This window comes from Tachypleus tridentatus, chromosome 8 (assembly GCF_004210375.1).
Source record: "Tachypleus tridentatus isolate NWPU-2018 chromosome 8, ASM421037v1, whole genome shotgun sequence".
In the NCBI taxonomy this organism is placed as follows: domain Eukaryota; kingdom Metazoa; phylum Arthropoda; class Merostomata; order Xiphosura; family Limulidae; genus Tachypleus; species Tachypleus tridentatus.
In genome coordinates this window covers 102,310,885-102,333,181 of record NC_134832.1, presented here as the reverse complement: position 1 = coordinate 102,333,181, position 22,297 = coordinate 102,310,885, and the positions used below count along the sequence as shown (strand labels likewise).

The following is a 22,297-nucleotide window of genomic DNA, read 5'->3' as shown; positions in this document are numbered from 1 at the left end:
TGTTCAAGAAGCAAAAACTTTGTTGTGTAGTGTTGTTGGATGGTAGTAACCCCCTTATTGTTGTTAACCTTATATTAAAAAACAAACAAACAAAAAACTCTGTATAACTTCCTATGTAGAGTTTGTGGAAATCGCCAAGCACTACACATTCTTAAGTTATCAAAGTTCTTAAATTTATGTAAATGTATTGTAAGCATTTTAAAATGATGGTATACTACTCACCTATATAACACGATGAAATTCAATATAACCATTCATACTTAAGGGTTACCTACTTACATTTTAAACTCCAAGAACTTATTGCTATTAGATACGACTCAGGTAGATTAGACGTATTTTAATTACTTAGTCTTTCGAAGCTTCACTTCTTCATTTAATATATGTTACTGTAAATGTTACGAAGTTAACTACAGGGTGTTCGGAAAGTCACTGTGCACTTATATATTTATTAACAGACAAAGCTGCACGGTGACTTTCCGAATACCCTGTGTATACATGTTAGTGTGAATGTTAATCTCGGCGATGTACATTATTTTTCAAGTTTTCTTCCTATATAAGTGGCCCACCATGGCCAGTTGGTTAAGGCACTCGTAATCTGAAGGTCGCGGGTTCAAATCCCTGTTGCACCAAACATGCTTGCCCATTCAGCCGTGGGAGTGTTATAATGTGACGGTAAATCCCACTATTCGTTGGTAAAAAAGTAGTCCAAGAGTTGGCGGTGGGTGGTGATGACTAGCTGCTAAATTAGGGACGGCTAGCGCAGATAGCCCTCGTGTAGCTTTGCGCGAAATTAAAAACAAAACTAACTAAATATGAAAGTTCATTTTTTTCATATTTACAAGGGTGTGCTTTTCTTTCCCTAAAGTTTCTCAAAAAATTGTAGATGAGAAAAATGGTAGAAAATATCTTTTCATAAATGATAAGAATTTAATATGTATGAGTGCGAATAATTTGGGTTTGTGGAAGTTCATGCAACTTATAATACTTGTCTCATAAAACAAATAAGTGTGAATATTTCCAAGCGTTAAAATTACTTTATTCTATGAAATATGTATTCATGATAGCAACTAAGGTCCATGTATGCTTTTCAAGTTGTGATGGTTATGGAAGTGTAGAATGTTCTCAATAGTCATACAGAATATTGTGTATTTTATTGTGGAATTTCTTTATCAAAATGTTGCACTATAATCTTTCTTCGAAACAGATCAATGATTTGTTCACACATTTTTTCTGTACTTGTAGTACAGTCATCCCATGTCAAGTGCCAAAAGTTATAAGGCGTCAAGTTTGTTTTTTTCATTACCCAGAAACTGTATGAAGCAAACGGACATTGTCAGAACACTAGGGTACCCTAAAAAACAACCCTAAAATCAGGGGTTCGATTCCCCTCGGTGGGCTCAGAATTGCCCGGATGTGCCTTTGCTATAAGAAAAAAAAAACACACACAAACACCGTAAGTGTACTATATTCAGAATCATGGCGCGTCATCGAACTATGGGAAACATTGTTCCAGGAAAGTCTACTGATAGATTCCGGAAAAGTACTACTTGACATGACCGTGTTTAGATCAGGTTAACACCTCAAGGTTTAAATATGTCTTGCAACACATTACGACATAAACGACATAAACACATTCACTGCAGGGTATCCACAAGAACAATGAAAAGGAGACCTTATCAAGAAGGTTATTTTGCAAGAAATGCTGTCTACATACCGTTATTAATCAGAATTCACTGCCGTTATTGTATTACTTGGACAAAACAGCATGTAAACTTACAATTAAGACACTGGTGAGATGTCATATTTTTATATGAGTCAATTTCCGACTTGTTAAGGCTGATGGTAGGATTCGTGTTTGTCGTTTGCCTGGAGAACAGATGAGAGGAAACTGCCTTTCCCACAGAAGGTTGTTCAGTACATGTTTGAGCAACTATTCATCATGGTGGAAAACCTGCTCTTTATATCCTCAGTGGAAACGTTAATGACATCTATAGGCATCATATGGTTACGATATTTCTGCTTATTTGTTTGTTTGTTTTTTTGAATTTCGCAAAAAGTTACTCGAGGGCTATCTATGCTAGCCGTCCCTAATTTAGCAATGTAAGACTAGAGAGAAGGCAGCTAGTCATCACCACCCATCGCCAACTCTTGGGCTACTCTTTTACCAACGAATAGTGGGATTGACCGTCACATTATAACGTCCCCACGGCTGAAAGGGCGAGCATATTTGGTGCAACCGGGATTCGAAACCGCGACCCTCGGATTACGAGCCGAACGCCTTAACACACTTGGTCATGCCGGGCTGATATTTCTGCTATATACTAGATTTACTTGGTACACTTGCTCTTTAACGCAAATAGCCAAACAGTGAATCGAGTGGCTGCAACTCAATATATAAAGCACGCAGACATTCTCAAGAGGTTCAGTTGTTGTTCGACCAAACATTAGAATGGGAAAGATTTGTGATCTAAGTGATCTTGATCGTGGAATGATAGTTTGCTATAGGCGTGGTGGTTTCAGCTTCTCAGAAACTGCTGACCTCTTGCGATTTTCACGCACTACAGCCTCTAGAGTTTACGGAGAATGGTGCGAGAAAAAACAAAATAAAAACACTTTGTTAATGAAAGAGGTCAGAGGAGTATGGCCAGACTCATTCAAGCTGACAGAAAGGTCACAAGTAATCCAATGACTATTTCTTACAACAGTGGAATGTAGAAGGACATCTTCGAACGCATAACGCATCTAACCTTGAAGCGGATGGGTTATAGCAGTAGAAGACCACGCCAGGTTCCACTTCTGTCAGCTAAGAATGCGAAGATGAGGTTACAGTGAGCATAGAATCACCAAAACTGGATGACTGAAGTTCGAAAAAAACGTCGCCTGATCTGAAGAATCTCGATTTCTGCTGCGACATGCAGCTGGTTTGGTCATAATTTGACGTAAACAGCATGAATCCATGGATTCATCCTGCCTTCTGTCGACGGTACAAGTCTTTTTTCTTGGCACACATTAAGCTCCTTAATACCAACTGAGCATCATATGAATGCCACAGCTGACCATGTGCATTTCCTTAAGGCTACAGTCTACCCCTTTTCCAATAGCTACTTCCAGCAGGATAATGCACCATGTCACAAACCACGCATATCTCAAGCTGGTTCCACGAACATGACAGTGATTTTACTCTACTCCAATGGTCTGTACAGTCTCCAGATCTCAATCCATTAGAGCACTTTTTGGATGATATGGAATGGGAGGTTCGCAGCATGAATGTGTGGCCGACAAATCTGCAGGAACTGTGTGATGCTATCAAGTCAGCATGGACCAAATTCCCTAAGTAATAAAGTATTTTGTCATTGAATATGTTTAAGTAAGGTTTTGCTGTAATAAGTGAAACGTATTTTATTCCATCTTAATAATGATGATATAACATTTTACAAAATATGTAAAGATTTTGACCAAGACTGTATAAACATCCGTGCTTGACAACTGATTGCAAACCTAATGAGTCAGAAACTTTTCTGTGCTTTCTTTAGACGTACACGCGACAAGAATATAATGATATAATATAATAGGTGAACTCATTTAAAGAAAATATATGCTACACATATGGAAGATTGTTTTTTTTGCACACAGCTACACGAGGGCTTTCTTCGCTAGCCGTCCCTAATTTAGCAGTAAAAGACTAGAGGGGAAGTAGCTAGTCATCACCACCCACCGTAAACTCTTGGACTACTCTTTTATCAAGGACTAGTGTGATTGATAAATTATTATAACGTACCCACGGCTGAAAGGGCAAAGATGGTTGGTGTAACGAGGCTTCGAACCCGTAACCCTCAGATTACGAGTCGAGCGCCTTAACCAATTGACCATGCGGGGCCAATGGAGGAGATATACCGATCAATATGTAGAACCAACCAAAATAACGACCTTTGTTCAGTTCTGTCACCAGTCATTCCCTTTAAGCAGCGGAAGTCGTTTTTTATCGCAGCAAGTATGTATACCAAATCAGATTATCCTACATAAACTAATTTTGAAAACTCCAGATATATTTATAAGGATTATAATCGTTTCCAATATTAAAAGTATGAAACTATTAATACTTGAATATAAAACCTTATAAATGTGTCTTTTGATAACAATATTTTTTATAAAAATAAAATAAAAATCCAGTATGTGTCGTTATGGTCTTTAATTGTGAATTTGGAATAGTGATGTTGATTGTTTATCTGTTCTTAAAAATCTGAACAATAATATAACTGCGAAACAAATAACAATAGTTTAATTTTTTTTCTGATTTGAAATTGTGGTTTGTTTATAGTTTAAGCACAAAGCTACACAATGGGCTATTTGTGCTCTGACTACCACGGGTATCGAAACACAGTTTTTAGTGTTCAAGCTCGCAGACATACCGCTGTGCCACTGGGGCCAAGGTTGACTTGTTTGTTTAGAATTAAGCACAAAGCTACACAATTGACTGTCTGTGCTCTGCCCACCACTGGTATCAAAACTCGGTTTCTAGCGGTGTAAATCCGCAGACATACCGTTATGCTACTGGACAACAAGGTTGAAAGAAGTTAAGTACAAGATATAGCCGTGCCGTCCAACTTTTCTCACAGCCAAACTCAAAGCCAGAAGGTGAACGAGGTATCTCGCATGTGACAAATGGAAGCACATATTTGTGTTTAACTTTCCGCAAAAGTTCATACGATGTATTATTGTTCTGTCGATGATGCAGTATTTCAAAAATGATAGAGAGTGTATCGCGATTTTTTTTTCTCAAGCGGTTAACGGTGGTTGCAGGTTAGAAATGTAACGACAAGTTAAACATCTGAAGTCTGGAGAAGAACACCAAAGTGAACTGAGCTTACTTTAACATGTGGAAACATCTCTGGAATACAAGGAAGCAAATTTTTCCCCAGACTGTCATTAAAGGACCAGTCACGAGATTAAGTCAACGAGCCTGTTCCTTGATAAAATCCAATAACATATGAGAATTCATGAAAGCATTTCTGCTGCGGAGGAAACAATCACCTCAATGTATTACGTATAGTACACCTGCAATAGAATCTACATGAAGGTCATGACAGAACTACAATGCTGCAGTTTGTAGTGTAGCCTCTTCATATCTGGTACATTTGTTTTAGCATCAGTTCTGCAGTTTGGAAAAGAAGCAGTTAGTTGCATGGAATAATTATTCAGTTTTCAAGGAACTGCAGAAAACAGTCTTAAGTGTTGAAGACTATATTATTAGTTCTGGGTGTGTATTAATGGAGAAAAAATAACGATTGATCCCTTTTGTTGTAGTTCTTACAGTCTTCAAAAAATGGTACTAAAAGTTATGGAACAGTTAACTAGATATAAAAGTGTGCTAAAATTTTATTAATTATTGAGCACAAATTATTATGTTGGAATTATTATTGAACAGGAGTTGCAATTATGAGAAGACAATTTTCAGTTTGGAAAAAGGTTTAGTAAAGAAGAGTGGTATTATATATAAAAGAAACTCATCCAGTTTGGAGATATGGTATAAAAGAGGTGGTAATAGTTGTAATATAGTTTTTAGTTCTCATTATATGATAAATGATGAGCAGTACCCACTGTGGAACAATTAGTTAGTTTCGGAGGTGTTGTATACAAGGAGTAGTAATTGTTATAGAATTGTTTTTAGTTTTGACTGTGTGATAGGCGAGGAGCAGTAGCCATTACTGGAATATCGGAAGAAAAGTGTTTAAGTATTTTAAAACCGATGTGGTAGATAGTATGATATTTTAAAACTGTTTTTAGTTCAGGAAAAAGTAATAACATAGAATAATTTATCAGTTCTAGAAATGTGTTCAGGATGGTTGTGTGAGAAGATAGGTATACAAATAAATGCAGTTGTAGCAAATATTTTTGAAGAAATTGAAGTTATTTCATTTAATGTAAAAAGTATATGACTTGATATTATGTTCACGAAATAATTAAAAACTGCCCAAAGACTCAACACTTTACATCATTGGTGTCAGAAGTAGGATTATTTTGTTGAAAATAAATTAGATCTTTCACTAAAATTCAACTTTAAAATGACAACAAGAATGAAAAAACGAGTTTGTTTGTTTTGTTAAATTTTGCATAAAGGTACTTGAAGCCTATTTGACACTAATTTAGACTAGAAGGAAGCCAGTTAGACACACCATCTATTCCCATCTCTTCGATTAGTCTTTTACTAACAAAATGTAGGGCTGGCCATCACAGCATAATGTTGCCACAGCTGAAAGGGCAAGCATATTTGATAAGAGCATTAAGAAACATGACCCATATACTGCAAGATGAGAATCTAAACACACAAAAAATGATTAAAACTTTGCTTAAAATGATGAACCGATGAAAAGGAAGTCAAGATTAAGAAGACAGAAAATTAAAAGAAGAACAATGAGAATATAGTAACAAAAAATTGATGAATGAGACAAGAATTAAAAGAAGACAACGGATAAGGAAACATGAATTCAAGATAAGAGTTAAAAGAATAAAACATAATATTTAAGGAATAATTAAGAACAACAACAAATATGAAAGAAGGTAAGATGAATTAAGTAATTGGAGATTTATGGAGTTATAACAACAATATTGAAAAGTAAGAAATGGTGAAATGACAAAATGTAATATGTACAAGGAGACATGAATGAAGTAAAATAAACCTATACTGTACAGAAATTGGTTTGTTTTGAATTTTGCACAAAGGCTATCTGCACTAGCCATTCCTAATTTAGGAGGAATAGACTTGAGGAAAGGCACCTAGTTTACACCACCTTTTGCCAACTCTAGAACTACTCTTTTAACAACAACTAAAGGAATTGGCCATCACACTGTAACACTCCCATGGCTGAAAGGGCAAACATTTTCAGGGAAGGAATTTCAAACTCAAGACATATAGGTTACTATTCAAACACTCTAACCATCAGACCATACCAGGCTTTCAATAACAAAGAACTAACCAGAAACTGAAAAACAGGAATTAGTTGGATTTATAGGCTAAAGCTAAAATCATAATAGTCTATCAACTCAAAATAAGATAAGAAAGCATTATTCAAAATTTACAAGTACATGAGTTCACAGGCTCATTTTTTATGAGAAGTCATACACTACTCTGATGAAAGTGGTTCTACAGCTACAATTGTTTTCATAATGAAAGGTGAGAAAATGCCACTAGAGATGAAGAGTGGACTTGGAACCAAATTTCATAAAAATGATTTGTTTGTTTTTGAATTTTGCACAAAGCTACTCGAGGGCTATCTGTGCTAGCCGTCCCTAATTTAGCAGTGTAAGACTAGAGGGAAGGCAGCTAGTCATCACCACCCACCGCCAACTCTTGGGCTACTCTTTTACCAACGAATAGTGGGATTGACCATCACATTATAATGCCCCCACAGCTGAAAAAGCGAGCATGTTTGGCAAGATGGGGATGCACACCCGCAACCCTCAGATTACAAGTCGCATGCCTTAACACACTTGGCCATACCAGGCCATATAAAGATGAAAGTTGTAAGTCACTCTTACTGTAGGAAACGTCTCTACCTTTCATGAGTGTTTGATATTGAGAAATAGTGCATATTGAAAACTGACTTCATGTGCAGAAATGGATATAAGGTTAGGCTAGCTTCAAATAGCTTCACAGCTTATGACAAAAAAAAAACTTTTGTGCATTATATGACAATTACTATACTAGAGGCAGAATATGCAATGATAACAGGAGGGACAATTATTTTATTACAAATAAGTGAAATATTTACATCAGGACTTATTATACATAAATTCACATCTAATAGCTTAGCCACAGTAAAATCAAGCCCTTTCACGTGTCTCAAGAGTTTTATGGTTGGAAAAATCTCGTGAATCTGAAGAATAAAGATGTCATGATTAGAGTCATGACATAATAAAATATAGATCAAGCCATGTGGAAAGGACATTCCAAAATGTGAAGTTGTAAAAGTAGTGTTTCCACATTAAAGAACATCAGAAATAGCCACATCAGATTATGTTAAATCCTCACATAAAGAGAGCTTACCATTTCACTTAAAGAGTTGTATAACTGCAGCTGTGGAGATCTTATAGATGATCAATGCTATATTACATGATTTTGCTCATATAATGTCAAGATATCTTTTGAAATGGGTCTCATGGCTTAGGCCAAATAAATATCTCACATGATTAACACTGGAGATGCAGCCCCAATACATCTGTTATCCAGATGACTGTTTTTTTGGAAAATAGGCAGAGGCTTTCAAAAAGATAAAATCCATGAAGGAACAACACTAAATAGACCAGAATACGAGTTCATGAGCATCACTGTTGTACTTATGATGAAGAAGGGTGAACCAAGAGGCTTTGTATGGAATACTAGAAAGCGAATGAAGTCACAAAGAATGATGTCTTCTTACTGCTAAGGATTGACTCTACTTTAGATGTCTTATTGGAATCAAAATGGTTTTTACTACTGGATAAAAAAATGTGCAAATTGACAAAACTAGTTGAAAGAAAACATCCTCAGTCATAGGAAATATATTGTATTAATTTTTGTGTTACTGTTTAGATTAATGGGTGAACTACATTTCAATTACTGCTGGAGTGTGCTCTTGCTAAAATATTAGCCTCAACTATTTGGATGGCATAATTACACATAGGAAGACCAAAATGCATTTGACTAAGGAAAGTTCTGAATTGGTTGGAAAAAGGAACTCTCAAGTTGACTCCCTAGAAGTGTGAATTGTTACATCAATGGGCGAGTTTTCTGAGACATGTAGCTAAGAGAAGAAACATGCTTATAGAATTAATATGTCAAAAATTGTCCTATACTAGAGAATTTATGTGTGGTAAGAAGATTTTTGGACTATTACTGTTTTGTGAAATCATTTCCTGAAATAAATCATCCTCTACAAAATTATTTTACAAAATTATTATATATTGTTTTATTGTTGACTGTGAACAAGCATTCAGCAAAATGAAGAAAGAATTAACCACTGCTCCAGTATTAACATATTCATCTATTAAAAACAATTCATATTATCTGCAGATACCAATAATTTTGTAGTTAGAACAGTGTTATGAAGTACAGCATCGAGAAGAAAATGTGATTGTCTATAATAGAGAGACAAGGAATGCTGCAAAAAAGAGATGTTGCATGAATTGTAAAGAACTGCTAAGTACTGTGTTTGAGTTCTAAGGCATTTCTATCTTTACCTATAAGGACAAAAATTTACACTTTGGACAGTTTGTGCAGCACTGATGTTGCTTGTGTGTTTTGCAATTCAGAAAGCCAAATAAATAGGGAGATGTTTCCTAATGCTTCAATAGTACAAGCTTTAACATTGTGCACAGCTATGGACAGAATCATTGAAACCCTTGTGCACTTTTCAGAAGATTATACTTTAATGAAGAGTACAAACTCTGTAAAAAGATGGAAGCATACGGCAACAAAGATGACCATCCTAAAGTACATCAGAATAGTCTAAGATTGGACAACCACAAGTGATGATAAAGAAATAATGTGTTCCAACACTCAACTAAAGATGCTCAGACAAGATCTATGAGTTGAAACAAGTTACACAGTTAATCAAGAAGAATGTATAAAAACATTAGTAGCAAACAATAATTTCATAAAGCCTGAAGATAAAGATGGATTGAGCACTATGTGGACACAGAAGTATTAAGACATTGTAAACAGTGTAAGGACTCTTCTGCTGAGTTGGGTCTCAGGGATCTGTTGAGGATTGATGTAAAATGTGTGAACTTTGCTGTTAGTGAAAAGGTCCACTAAAGATATAACACATGAAGTTAAAGCAGTATTGTGTTGGAGAACTACTTAAGAGAGTTTTTATCAATCTACTTGGTCCTCTCTCAGACAGTAACAGTGAAAGTAAAAAAAAGTCTTGATTGTAATGGAATATTTCACAGAATAGCTAGAAACATATGATGTTCCTCACCAGAAACCAGAAGATCTGATAAGGAAACTTGTGAGCAACATATTTCAAGATATTTAGTGCTTAAGGAGCTTTACTTTAAATTAGTCTTGCTTGCACAAATGTGCCAGATCCCTGGAACCACAAAGACAACGACAAAGGCATTTCCTCTACCTTATGATAGTATAGTGAAGTGATATAACTGTTCAATTTTCATTTAATTAATGAACTGGAATTCATTTAGGTGAGATGATATGGTTGTATAATCTTCACTGCAAAATATTATGAACCACAAAATTAGATAGGTGTTATAAAGGACCATATGTTGTATTGAACATAGTCTCTGGTGTATCTTACACATTACAGAAGGACTGGTGATCCAGGCCAAAGGTTACCTACAGTGATCAACTATGGAAGTATATCATTTAGAAAATAACCAACTTCATAAAATTAGGGAAGAAATAACCAACAGAATGTCAACTTGTTGAAAAGTCCAGGATTCTAATCTAGACCACTTATAGCAGATTATCAAGAATGGAGCTGTTAGTTAGTGACACAGAAAAGCAAGTGGCAATAAAGGACAACAAGCTATCTGTAGTATGAAAATAAACAAAAGGAAGAAAACACCTTAATGATGGTAACTGTATTATTAAAACTAGTTGGATGTAAATAACTAATAGGACTTTATGTTGTACTGTGTGAAAAATAAACCTTTCTTTTATTTATCTCTAATAGGTAGGCAGAAGCACTGCCTGTATAAGGATGGCTTAAACTGCTCATTGACAAAGTATCTTTAATATCTCTTCAACTGGTCATCAGAACTTTACAACACTAAACAGCATTTCCTTTTATAATAATATTTATGTAATGACTGAGTCACAAGTTCTGAGGATGTTTGTGAACATCATAGCAAAAAGATTGAATTTCCTATTCTTTTTTTCTTCTGCATCTTTTCAATTAGGTGATAACTCAAAAACCAATACAATGGTGACAACCAATTTTACCGAGGTGACATAGTTTCATATGAAGTATCTGCTTTTATAAGTATTATTAATAACTAGTAGTAATTTTTAAAAAGTCATGATTCTAGCCTAAACAATGCTATCATTACTCCTTGAAATTAGCTTTCTTACAGAAATTTGGTGTTTCTTTAAAAAACTTAAGTACAGGACAAAACAAGAATTACCAACCAATAATAGGTAAACAGTCAATATTATAGTTGGAACCTCATTGTATTTAAAACTTGGTTATGAGTATAATATTCCTATGTCTATTGAAACAAAGCATTAAAAGCAAGCAAAGAAAAATTTTTATAAAAGGGAGTAAATGTTGGGATGGTTCATATTAATCTTCTAAAAATAAAGCAACACAGATAGCATGGATAGTATTTATATCATTCCTACATAACGGCACAAAACAGAATTAACATATAGCAATATATATATCACTATTCAATAACAGTTGAGTTTCACTTACCAAGTTTTGTCTAATAACATTCTACTACAATGTTTGCCTGTGTTATTATGTTATGTAGGGATGATGCAAATGCCATCCATACAATCTTGTTTGCTTTGTTTTTGCAAAGTTTCTTTTAACTTGTACTTTATAGGTGTTAGGGAGATGTACATTTTGTAATTCATCAAACAGTAGTTTATATACCAAAACATTTTGCACATGAAAGCTGATAGTTCTTGTACATTTATGAATCCTACTAGGTTATGTGCAATAATGTTTTATGTATAAAATTGGTAAATGTATTTTCAAAAACATTGTTAGATTTTTGTTACATATTTTGTTGATTTAGTAAAAGTATTATCTTAAATGAAGAAACTTTATTTTTATCTCGATTAAAACTGGAATACACTGTCTTAATACATTTAAGCATTTTAATTTTGATATTTCACAAGAGCCATAAAACAAATGATGATAATAATTCTTAGTCCTTTTTGAAATCTCATTTTTTACTTAATTTACAAAAGATTTAATACATTTAAATATAGAATCTATTTTGAAATTAACTAGAAACAACCTTCTACCAAAAGTTGGAGTCAAGAGATGGAGCATCTTCAACCATCATTTCATACCTTGATATCACTCATTGCCCTTCTCCCAGTTCCATTAGTCATCACACTTAAATTATTGCTGCAGAGAGCAATTCATATTAAAACTGACAAGCAATGTTCATAAAATTATAATATGTATACTACAGATGTTAAATATTCCCTGTTTTAAATTGATATATTTCAACATTTGTGTTGGTCCTTTGTTTACTGCATGTCTTGCCACTTTAACAAACAGAAGTAAAATAAATGTTTTACCATATTTTGGCCTAATATTCCTCTTAATTTAAAACAGATACAAAGCTGCTATTTTATGTGATGTAGGTATTTAGAACTGCTTAGAAACGTAAGAGTAGTAACATCATTCCAAATTGTGGCAAAATCCCAGATGTAACTAAAAGACTGGTCCAGCAAATATAGTCAAATTAATGTCACTCCATATTTCTAACTTGGCTGGAGTAAGTTCCACGGTCTTGTTTTGATGTTATTTTACACTATGATATGTTAGAAATTTTCTATTTGAAGAACCATCACTATCCATATAACTGAAAACATTCTTTTAATAATAAAAAAGATGGAAAAGTTCTTGAGAACAGTAACATCTTCAAACTGGTATATCAAATTGAAACTCTTAAGCAATCAAGATATTAAAATAGGTTTATTGGTGGAGAATATATCTATTGAATTTTGTCAACATTTAACTGGCATTGTTAATGTCAAGCTATTGTTCATTCCACAGCCACAAATATTATTATTAATTATCCAAATGTTGTAAATACACACAATAGTGACCTTGCTGGAAGCAGCCCTGTTTAATCATGAAAAAAGAAGAGGTAAGAGTAAATTGTGGTTGTATAACAAACTTTAGACCACATGTGATAAATCAAATTCAATACCTTTTGGTAAGAGAAAAAGGCAACACGTAAGATACAACGAATAAAGCATGACTTCTGCCAACTCTACTGTATGGGTAGGCTAATTATATACCTTCAACTCAATTCTTCAAAAATATGTGTTACTGATTTTTAATTAAATACATATATACATATCAATAAATGTGGTATATAATCAAGTCCTTTATGAGAGAATGAAGTTTTTAAAAATTTTAACATAAAAATAAATATATAAGTTTTTCTATTATTCAGTACTCACAGGAGTCAGTTGAATTCCATACATGATCCTGTAAAAATGAAAGAAGAGAAATTATAAATCCTGTAACTCTTAGTTAAAACCATCTATACATGGGTATGTCAACAAATGTGTAAGTACGTTTTCTACTCTTGTAATAGTAAGTATGGAAACGACTTCATATACATTCTTGTATATAGTTTATTCCTTATTTTAAGGCAAAGATAAATATAGGAAACAGCTAACTTTATATACTAGCATCAATGGAAAAGTTAGTACAAAAGTCACTGGTAAGAGAATTATACATTATTCTGGCAAATATTTACGACAATAAATAGAAAAAGAAGTCAACAGAAAGTAGGGATTATTTTCAATATTTGTTTTTCCAGACATAGAACCATTTTTAAGCAGTGAAAAATAAAATACTTTAAAAAATTAACAATTTAAAGCAAAGTTCGAATTGTTGGTTAATCATAGAATTGCTGTAACGTGTATCCAAAACATAATAAATGCTGCAATTAAAATAGTACAAAAACAAGTAAAATGAATACTAGTTGGATAGGGTTTAAAATGATTTTCAATACCTACTTTGTTCGGCAAAGTTAGACTGCTTCGTTTAGGTATATGGATCACAACATCTATAAGCTTTTAGTACAGCCGTATTTCTGATAAGTATAACTTTTAGAAGAATTAAAACTACAATAACAAATGTATACAACTTTCAGTCTTTACTTTGACTAACAGGTAAATACATAAAACTGCCAAATTGAGGATTATATTTCATGAATTTGTGATTGTGGTTTTAATTCTTCTTTAATTAGTTTTGTAACCTACTTCATTTTAAAATTTATATTTTTAATACTCTTGTCTGTTTACTTTTTTTATTATACCTGTATAAAGCATATACTTTACCTTTAGAAACAGTTGTGTGCTTATCCATCGATATGTAGTGTCACCTGTTGGGTTGAATTAGATTGAAAATATATTTAAGTACGTGCATAATATGTCACCATTTATATTATACCCCTGTATATTTATCAGAACATCGAAAGCAGACTCTCAAAGACCAGTCAAATAAGCAGGGGAAATCTTTTATCGATAGTCTGAGCCCCCAACCCTAGTGGTACAGCCCATTGTGTTGCTTTTGTGCTTAACGTTAAACAAACAAATAAGTTCGATTAGTCTGAGTGCTAGTCTCGCTCACGTAATGACCAGGTTGCTGTTTTAGAAATTTTGAAATTGTTACATCGGAAACGTTAGCAAACCTTTTAGTATATTATTAATGTACGTGTGCATACTATATCGTAACCAATACTTTGAATGGTTTAAGAATTCCATGGAGTGGTTTTTCGGTGTGTAAATTACTTGATATCCCGTTTTAGTAACCACAACCGTAATGAAAATAATCAATTTCAACATTCATTGTACATTACAAATCCCATAAGTTTTAACCAATTACTATAAATAATTTGATCATTATATTTCAGTCGTACAGAGAATGATGTTTGTCAAACTTCTATAAATGACGTTTAACAGTTAATGTATTTTACACTTGTATTCAGACCAAATTTTTATTTCGTATTTCTGACAAAAAACGTACAGAATACGAACAATTGGCAAGTGTAATATCACTTCTAAGTGTTTGAATGTGGCCAAAATTTAGTATACATGAGCTGTGATTGAGATTTAACAACATTCCATCAGTCAAAAGTAGTCTAAAAGTTGTATTTTCTTACACAGGAAATATAAGCTATAAAGAAGAAGATTGCATTCGTTACTGGATATTGAAAGTAACACCTGAGACGTTAATGTAGTTGTTCTTTGCTCTTCATAGAGGCGAAGCACTAACATAGAGGGCTATTGTGGCCAAAAGTAAATTTTGGAACATATATAATCAGTTACAAGTGCAGCAATGGTTTATGTGCCTCAGCTATAAACCAATGAGAAGTAGTTCTCTGATGGTGCTGCATCTAGTAGTTCATAGAACTTTACAGCAAAAAATTATTTGGAATCAGTGCAACACAAAGACTGCATGGCATAAAGGTATTACCCACACTTGAGCTAACATTTGATGGTGGTTCTTTCGGCTGTACTCGAATAAAGATGTTCAGCGACAGTATGAATACTGTATGGTGTATGCTTCTCAAAAGAAAGAACTTACCAAGACTGTTTGTTTTGTTGTTTTTGAATTTCGCCCAAAGCTACTCGAGGGCTATCTGCGCTAGCCGTCCCTAATTTAGCAGTGTGAGACTAGAAGAAAGGCAGCTAGTCATCACCACCCACCGCCAACTCTTGGGCTTCTCTTTTCCCAACGAATAGTGGGATTTATCGTAACATTATAACGCCCCCACGGCTGAAAGAGCGAGCATGTTTGGTATGACGAGGATTCGAGCCCGCGATCCTCGGATTACGAGTCGAACGCCTTAACCCACCTGGCCATGCCGGGCCTTACTAAGATTGAGTAAGTTCCAATACAGAATTGTTGGGTCTTTTCTGCAAAGAACATCCCTGGTTAACAGTGGTATACTCTGGGAGAGTGTAGGAGGTCATGAATACATACACATCGTGATTGATTATCTTACAAAATAGGCTGAAACTTATCCATTATTTGATAAATTAGTACAGTCCACCAGTGATGTGTTGGCAAAAAACAAGAGAGTATGGTTTAGAGCACTGGAAGAAATTAACATCTATCAGGGTGTTATGCTCAGCAGCCATCTGTTTGGCGAGCTGTGAAAAGTGTTAGGCGGGGTAAAGAGACATACATCTAATCTTAGCATCCTGGTCTGATGATTTAGCAGAATGGGTAATAATGACTCACAAGTACAGCCTTTTAAAGTTTGTTAATTCCAACAGGACCAACTATAATAAACACTTTGTCTCTGTAATGTCAGTAGAATGAGCATCAGAACAAAGACCTGAAGACCATTTTCTGAACATGTTTGTGTTTGGACATGGAAAACCCATCCCTCTTGGTATAATGTATGATCCTCACCCACGTGAAGATGTCCTCCAATTTAAACAGAGAATTGTGGAGTAGTTAAGTTTATGATGGTTTATGTGTATGAGTTTGCCTGACAAAAATCAGAGAAGATTGTTAAGTAATATAAGCCATGATTTACTTAATTTATTATGCCTAATTTCGTACTGTCAGTTTTCATTAAAGTTAAAGGGCTGTTTAATTATTTTTATCGTAAAAGGTACTGTATTAAAATATGTTTAAAAAACACTTTTTCATATCTTAACCAGTAATGTTTTATTTAGATGTGAACAAGTTTTTAAGTATTTTTTTATTTCATTACGCATTTCTTTTTATTCTCAAGTGCGATCAAAGGAGCTTTATTTGATGTATTTGAATTGTAGTTAAAAAGTTTAACACTGTAGTTAAGTGTAATATAGTCAATGCGCTCCTTGACCATGTCGCGAATTTAAAGGGTATTAGTTTTAAACTAAATTTAATTTTAGGCTTGACGTCAAGCTTGAAAGAGAGGAAGAACATATTATACAAAGATATCATATTTTTCTGCCAACTTTAGTAATACAGATATCAAAAATAAACTTGTTTGGTTTCTTTCTATGCAATTTGGCTTATAAAAATGGTCCAGACAGATATTGAAATTGATTTCTTCTAGTTGCCTTTGTGTGTTCGTTCTCTAAAACATATTATCTATTTTGCCTGTGGGAATGTTATGCTATTATAACATTTAAATTATTATTAATTTACAATCAAATTTATAGAAGTGCTTCCTTTAGTTCGTCAATTCAAAGAGACAAATTCGGTTTTACGTTCATTTAGGTATTATTATAAAACATTAATATTTTATATGATTTATTAATACATAATTTATAACATTGTATATATTTTATACAACATTAATATTTTTATAAAACATTAAGTTTCATTAATTATATTTCCTTTCCCAGCGAAAAGTCTGTGGGCTTTAATGTTAAAACCGAGTTTCGATACCCGAGATGAGCATAGTATAAACTATTGAGTAGCTCTGTGTTTAACAAAAAACAAACAAACAAGTAATTAATTAATATAAATTTTCAATTTCTCGGTAATATTTAAAAAAATAATATAAACATAGCGTTCTAGAAAATTGGATAAATGTTTCACTTAATAAATATATACTAATGTTAGAATATATACATGCATATCTGTGTTCTGGAGACGCAAGAAGTTGAAAATTTTAAAAACTAGAACAGTAAGAGAAACTATTAGGCAATGCAAACTTACGTGTCTTTTTGAAGTCATTTTGACCTATATTTTGATACCACTGAAAGTTTATACATAGATTGGATTTAGTTGTTTCTTATATATAATAAATGTATATAATAAATATTTATTATATATTGGACATAACATTTCAAACAGAAATAGTTTATTATCCAACTTAAATAAATATTTGATTTTAAGTGCAAGTTAATATTGTTTTCTCGATGGCTGTAAAGCTTATAAAATTTATTTTTTCACTAAGTCACAGGAACTATAGTTTTCAGATAAAATTCTAACACTAAACATGTGAATGTATTATAAGAATTGGAATATTCAACATTAGAGTAGAAATACTGTTCAGATACAGCTCATAGAAATTTGGTAGATAACATTGCGGAAAACATGTACACTGAATTCGAAATCAGACTGCTTTTACAAATATGCATATATTCACACGTACATATACACATACAGGGCTGGCACGGAATACGCTTGGGGATATACGTATAATATGTGGGTATAAGCTTATAAAAATGTGGGAAATCTATTTATGGAAAAGAAACAATAGGTGTTCTAAAAAGTCTATATGTCTATTACGTGAAGTCATGAGGAGCTTACTTAAAATTACGAGTTTTATTTCAGAATTCTTCCTTTAATTACGAAGATTATTACAATTGTTCATTTACACAAGAAATCATATTAAACTTTTTGTGATGCAGTCACTGAAGATATGCTTTGGGCTGCTGTTTATATTGTCATATCATACGTAGAGTCTGTTATTGATATGGAGATATTGAACACCTGACATGATTCTCATGTATACGATTGCACAATTAGTTAAGAATAAATAAAATATCCTTTGTTTCGAGTCATCTCACAATGTTACCTATGCTCGTTACAATGTTACCTATGCTCGTTACAATGTTACCTATGCTCGTTACAATGTTACCTATGCTCGTTTTTCATTAATTTATTTGACATATGTGTTTATGCATATATTTACCATAAGGTAAAATAGTAAGATGTGCGATTCTTCCATCAACCCCATGCATACACCCAACCTTATTTTTGGCGGTCCTATAATATGTTATGGTTGTAAGGTCATTCAATCATGTACATGTTTATATCCAACATTATTTTGAGTTAGTCCTTTATGTATAGCTGTACGGTCCTTCAAACATCAGTATGTTTACACTCAATCTAATTTTGTGACAGCCATGTAGAAATATATAGAAACACATGTGCTGAGTTTCAAGTGTTTCTCGTTTCTCACTGCTCTAGAAAACAAAAAAGATATACAAACACAGTTTGTGACATTGCGCAGTGGGATAAAAATAAACCATTACAGTTCATACTTTAGAAAACACTTGAAGGAGAAATTTAAACACCTGTTAGATTTTTATCTTTTTGTACTGTGTTTAAGGTAATAAATCAAAATAAGTCTTTGATCTCAGATCTTAATTAAAAATTAATGATTTAGATCACTACTATATCTGTCGTATTTCAGCTAGTTTGAAGAGTCCTGGTATTGATCGAAAAACCTCGTCAGCACTTGGCATGAGAAATATCGTGTGATTGGCATAACGTATTCTTGTTTGCCTCCAGTCATCAGTTCTTAAAACTGAAGTACACCAAACTAACGCCTGTATATCCGTTTTGACACAGAAGTACATTGATGTGCAGAGAAGTTTCAAGTCTTAAATTCCAGTCAGACAAATCATTGTTCAGCTAATTCAAAAACAAGAACAAATAGTATTGCAATCATAATTGGTTTACAAATCGATTGTGCACAAAAAAACATAATTATTTGACAGACTTGTTCAATCGCATTATGATGAAAACACCAAATTTTTAATGCAAAATAGTATTGATCTCAAAGACAACGAACGCATCACAGTACATTAGTCCCAGCACAATTTGCTTCCATTATCTTCATTTTCACAGACTAATTGGTTACTTGTTATTGGACTTTCAAAAACAAACCTTTATTTTTCGTTTCAAATGAAATATTTATCAGTTATTTTTTTAAACAGTTCATGATTATAGAGCGAGACATCGATGCGTCACTGCAGTCGCCCGCCAGCTGATACTGTAGCGTTTTCTAGGGTGGAGCACGCGCGTACTCTTGTGCTAAAAGAGGTCCATGTAACAACTCTTTGTAGTTATGTTTAACTTAGTTTGTAAAACTCAAAGTTCTACCTTACTATGAGAGTGAAACTTAACTCACCTTATATGCTGACAGTCAAAGTTCCCTCTAACAACGTAGATTAATGACAGAAAAGATTCATTGTGTATTTCATATGGCCTGTATACTTCTAAATCATCAGATGATCAATGATTTCACCGCCATCTTTTTCCTAACGCGTACATTCTAGCCTGTAGATGGCGCGGTTTCCTTTACGGAAGGTGAAAATGTGTTGTTTACTGCATAGCTATAAGACGGGCTGACTACCTGTGCTGTATCTAACGCGGGTATCGAAACTCAATTTTAGCATTATAATTCCTCATATATGCTTCTCAGCTATCATGGGGAAAAGATAAAAAAGGCAATCCGAAGTATATCACATACTGACAGTGCAAAGCAAAGATATTTCTATAATTATGAGGGGTGGGGGAAGCCGTGGCAGGTATTTAGTTTCTAAAGGAAATATCTTATACTTCTCTAAACTGAAGTGCTCAGGAACACTTATTAGTTTTCTTGTAGAAAGATTTGGCAGATGTCCGATGGTCAGTAAGGTAGAGAGAGAACAAACGCTGTTAACGATAAGATTGACGAGAAGTAAGAGGGCAACACCTGACAGAACATATCTCAATGAACGCCCTATAGACAGGGTCGACTAGTGCCCGGAATCTATAAATACAAGAGTGTCAGGAAATTTAAGGTGGGTGGGAACTGGAGATCCCCGAGAAAACCCAATTCCACAGTGGCGTTGAATAATTTACCTGTACTGTTCCCAGGGCTGAAAATGAAACAACATAAACAGATGAAAAGAACTTTGCTTGTTGTTGTTTTTTTTTAAGTTTTATCATGGCTAAGTATTCTTCGTGTGGAAACGTTGTTTTGTGTGATGCGGTTGTCACCGTGTGAAGGGCGGTAATCAGGGACGTTGTTTTTTTTTTTCTGTTTTATTATAGTGTTTGAGAGCTAAGAGTGTTAGTTTTCGTTTACTGTTTGTATATTGCATTATTTGTGTAAGTAACTAGTGGGGTTAAATTTTGAAAGTCTTACGGCTGATTTAAAAATTTTGTTATTTTAAAGTTCTAACTTGTTTTTAATTCTGGTGGATATGTTGAAGGGGACTTAACACCCCTACTCTATTAGGAGGCGTGTGCAAGCTGAGTAGATTTTGATTAATGTTTGTGGTTTGTAACCTTTGTTTGTTTGTTTTTTTACAATTAATCTTAAATGTACTATACGTTCACTGATGAGCTTGTGAATGTACTTAAAATATCCAGTCAGTAATTATCTAAAGAGACGGAATCCAGCTATTCTTCTCCATATTTGTTTGGCGAAATTACATATTACATCTGGCTAAAATAAGTTACAATCATTTGTTCTGATTTAAAGAGTGTTAGCATGTAATAAATTTACTTGGAACAAGCGCTCTATGGTTAAGCATGCAAAAACCAAACCAAAATAAACACGTAGTTCACTTCTAACGACAGGTATATTTATTGCAACGATAAATTAAATGATTATTTGAAACGTAAAAACAAACATGGTTACTACATTCGTAATAATGTCTATATAATGACTTCCCTTCCGGATTAAAACACATTCTATTCATAGACCCTTTAGCAGCATTAAAACAACCATTTAGAAGTTTTCCGCAAGTAATGTTTAATAGTCATGATTTTACAACGAATTTTAATTAATTAAAGAAAATATTAAGTTTGAAAATTACAGCTATTATTCCGTGCAGTAAAAGAGTTTGTTTTCAGTGTAACCATAAAGCTACACAATGAGTTATTTGTGCTTTACCCATCACGGGGTATTAAAACATGGTTTATTGTGTAGCTGTGCTTCTGAGGGTAACCCGGCATGGCCAGGTGGGTTAAGGAGTGCGACTCGTAATCTGAGGGTCGCGGATTCGCATCCCCGTCGCACCGAACATGCTCGCCTTTTCAGCCGTGGGGACGTTATAATGTGACGGTCAATCCCACTATTCGTTGGTAAAAGAGTAGCCCAAGAGTTGGCGGTGGGTGGTGATGACTAGCTGCCTTTCCTCTAGTCTTACACTGCTAAATTAGGGACGGTTAGCGCAGATAGCCCTCGAGTAGCTTTGGGCGAAATTGAAAAACAAAAACAAGCTTCTGAGGGGGGAAGTGACAAGAATAATGCCGCCAGTTAAGATCTTTGTACATTTACCCTTAATTTATTAACGTTCTTGTTCATCTAATATCAGTAAGAGAAAATAAAATATAATACAGTGATATAAAATACACTGAAATTGGTAAGTGCTGTTTGAAACCGGAATAATTTACTGAAGATAAATTATTTGATTTTAAACCTCACTCATGCCTTTTATCAACAACATACCTTGTACAACATGAGAGAAATGAGATAGGACTTTCGCACAAGTTCTTTGCTTGCAGGAAGCACCCAACAACAAGGCTTCTTTATCTGTTATTAAGCGCAAAGCCACGGAATGGTTTATTTGTTATCCGCATATTGTGAATATCGCAACCCGATGATTAACGTTGTAAGATCACAGTCACCGCTGAGTCAACGAAAACTCTGAAGATAAGTATATCTAACAGGTGGCGGTTATATTGATGAACGAGTAATATGGATACGGAATCATACGCACGTAATTTACTGAATATTTCTATCACTATTATCAACATTTGAAGGATGCTATGATCAAAATGAAAGATTCTTAAATATTGTCCTTTTGATAATCAAATAAGTTTTCCTTTATACCAACTAACTCTTTCAGATAGTATGGAAAGAG

The 22,297-nt window shown here is 33.8% G+C and overlaps 1 protein-coding gene across 1 annotated transcript in view; it reads right to left on the bottom strand.

Annotated features, from left to right (window-relative positions):
- Positions 1-19,726, bottom strand: part of Nep3 (M13 family metallopeptidase neprilysin 3) — a 107,220-nt gene extending 87,494 nt beyond the window's left edge. The window contains exons 1-2 of the mRNA XM_076450522.1: positions 19,570-19,726; positions 13,148-13,175 (exon numbers count right to left, since the gene is read on the bottom strand). Coding sequence (XP_076306637.1) covers positions 13,148-13,171 — 24 coding nt within the window. The 5' untranslated portion in view covers positions 13,172-13,175; positions 19,570-19,726. The remainder of the gene's footprint in view (positions 1-13,147; positions 13,176-19,569) is intronic.
- Between the last annotated feature and the right edge of the window lie 2,571 nt (positions 19,727-22,297).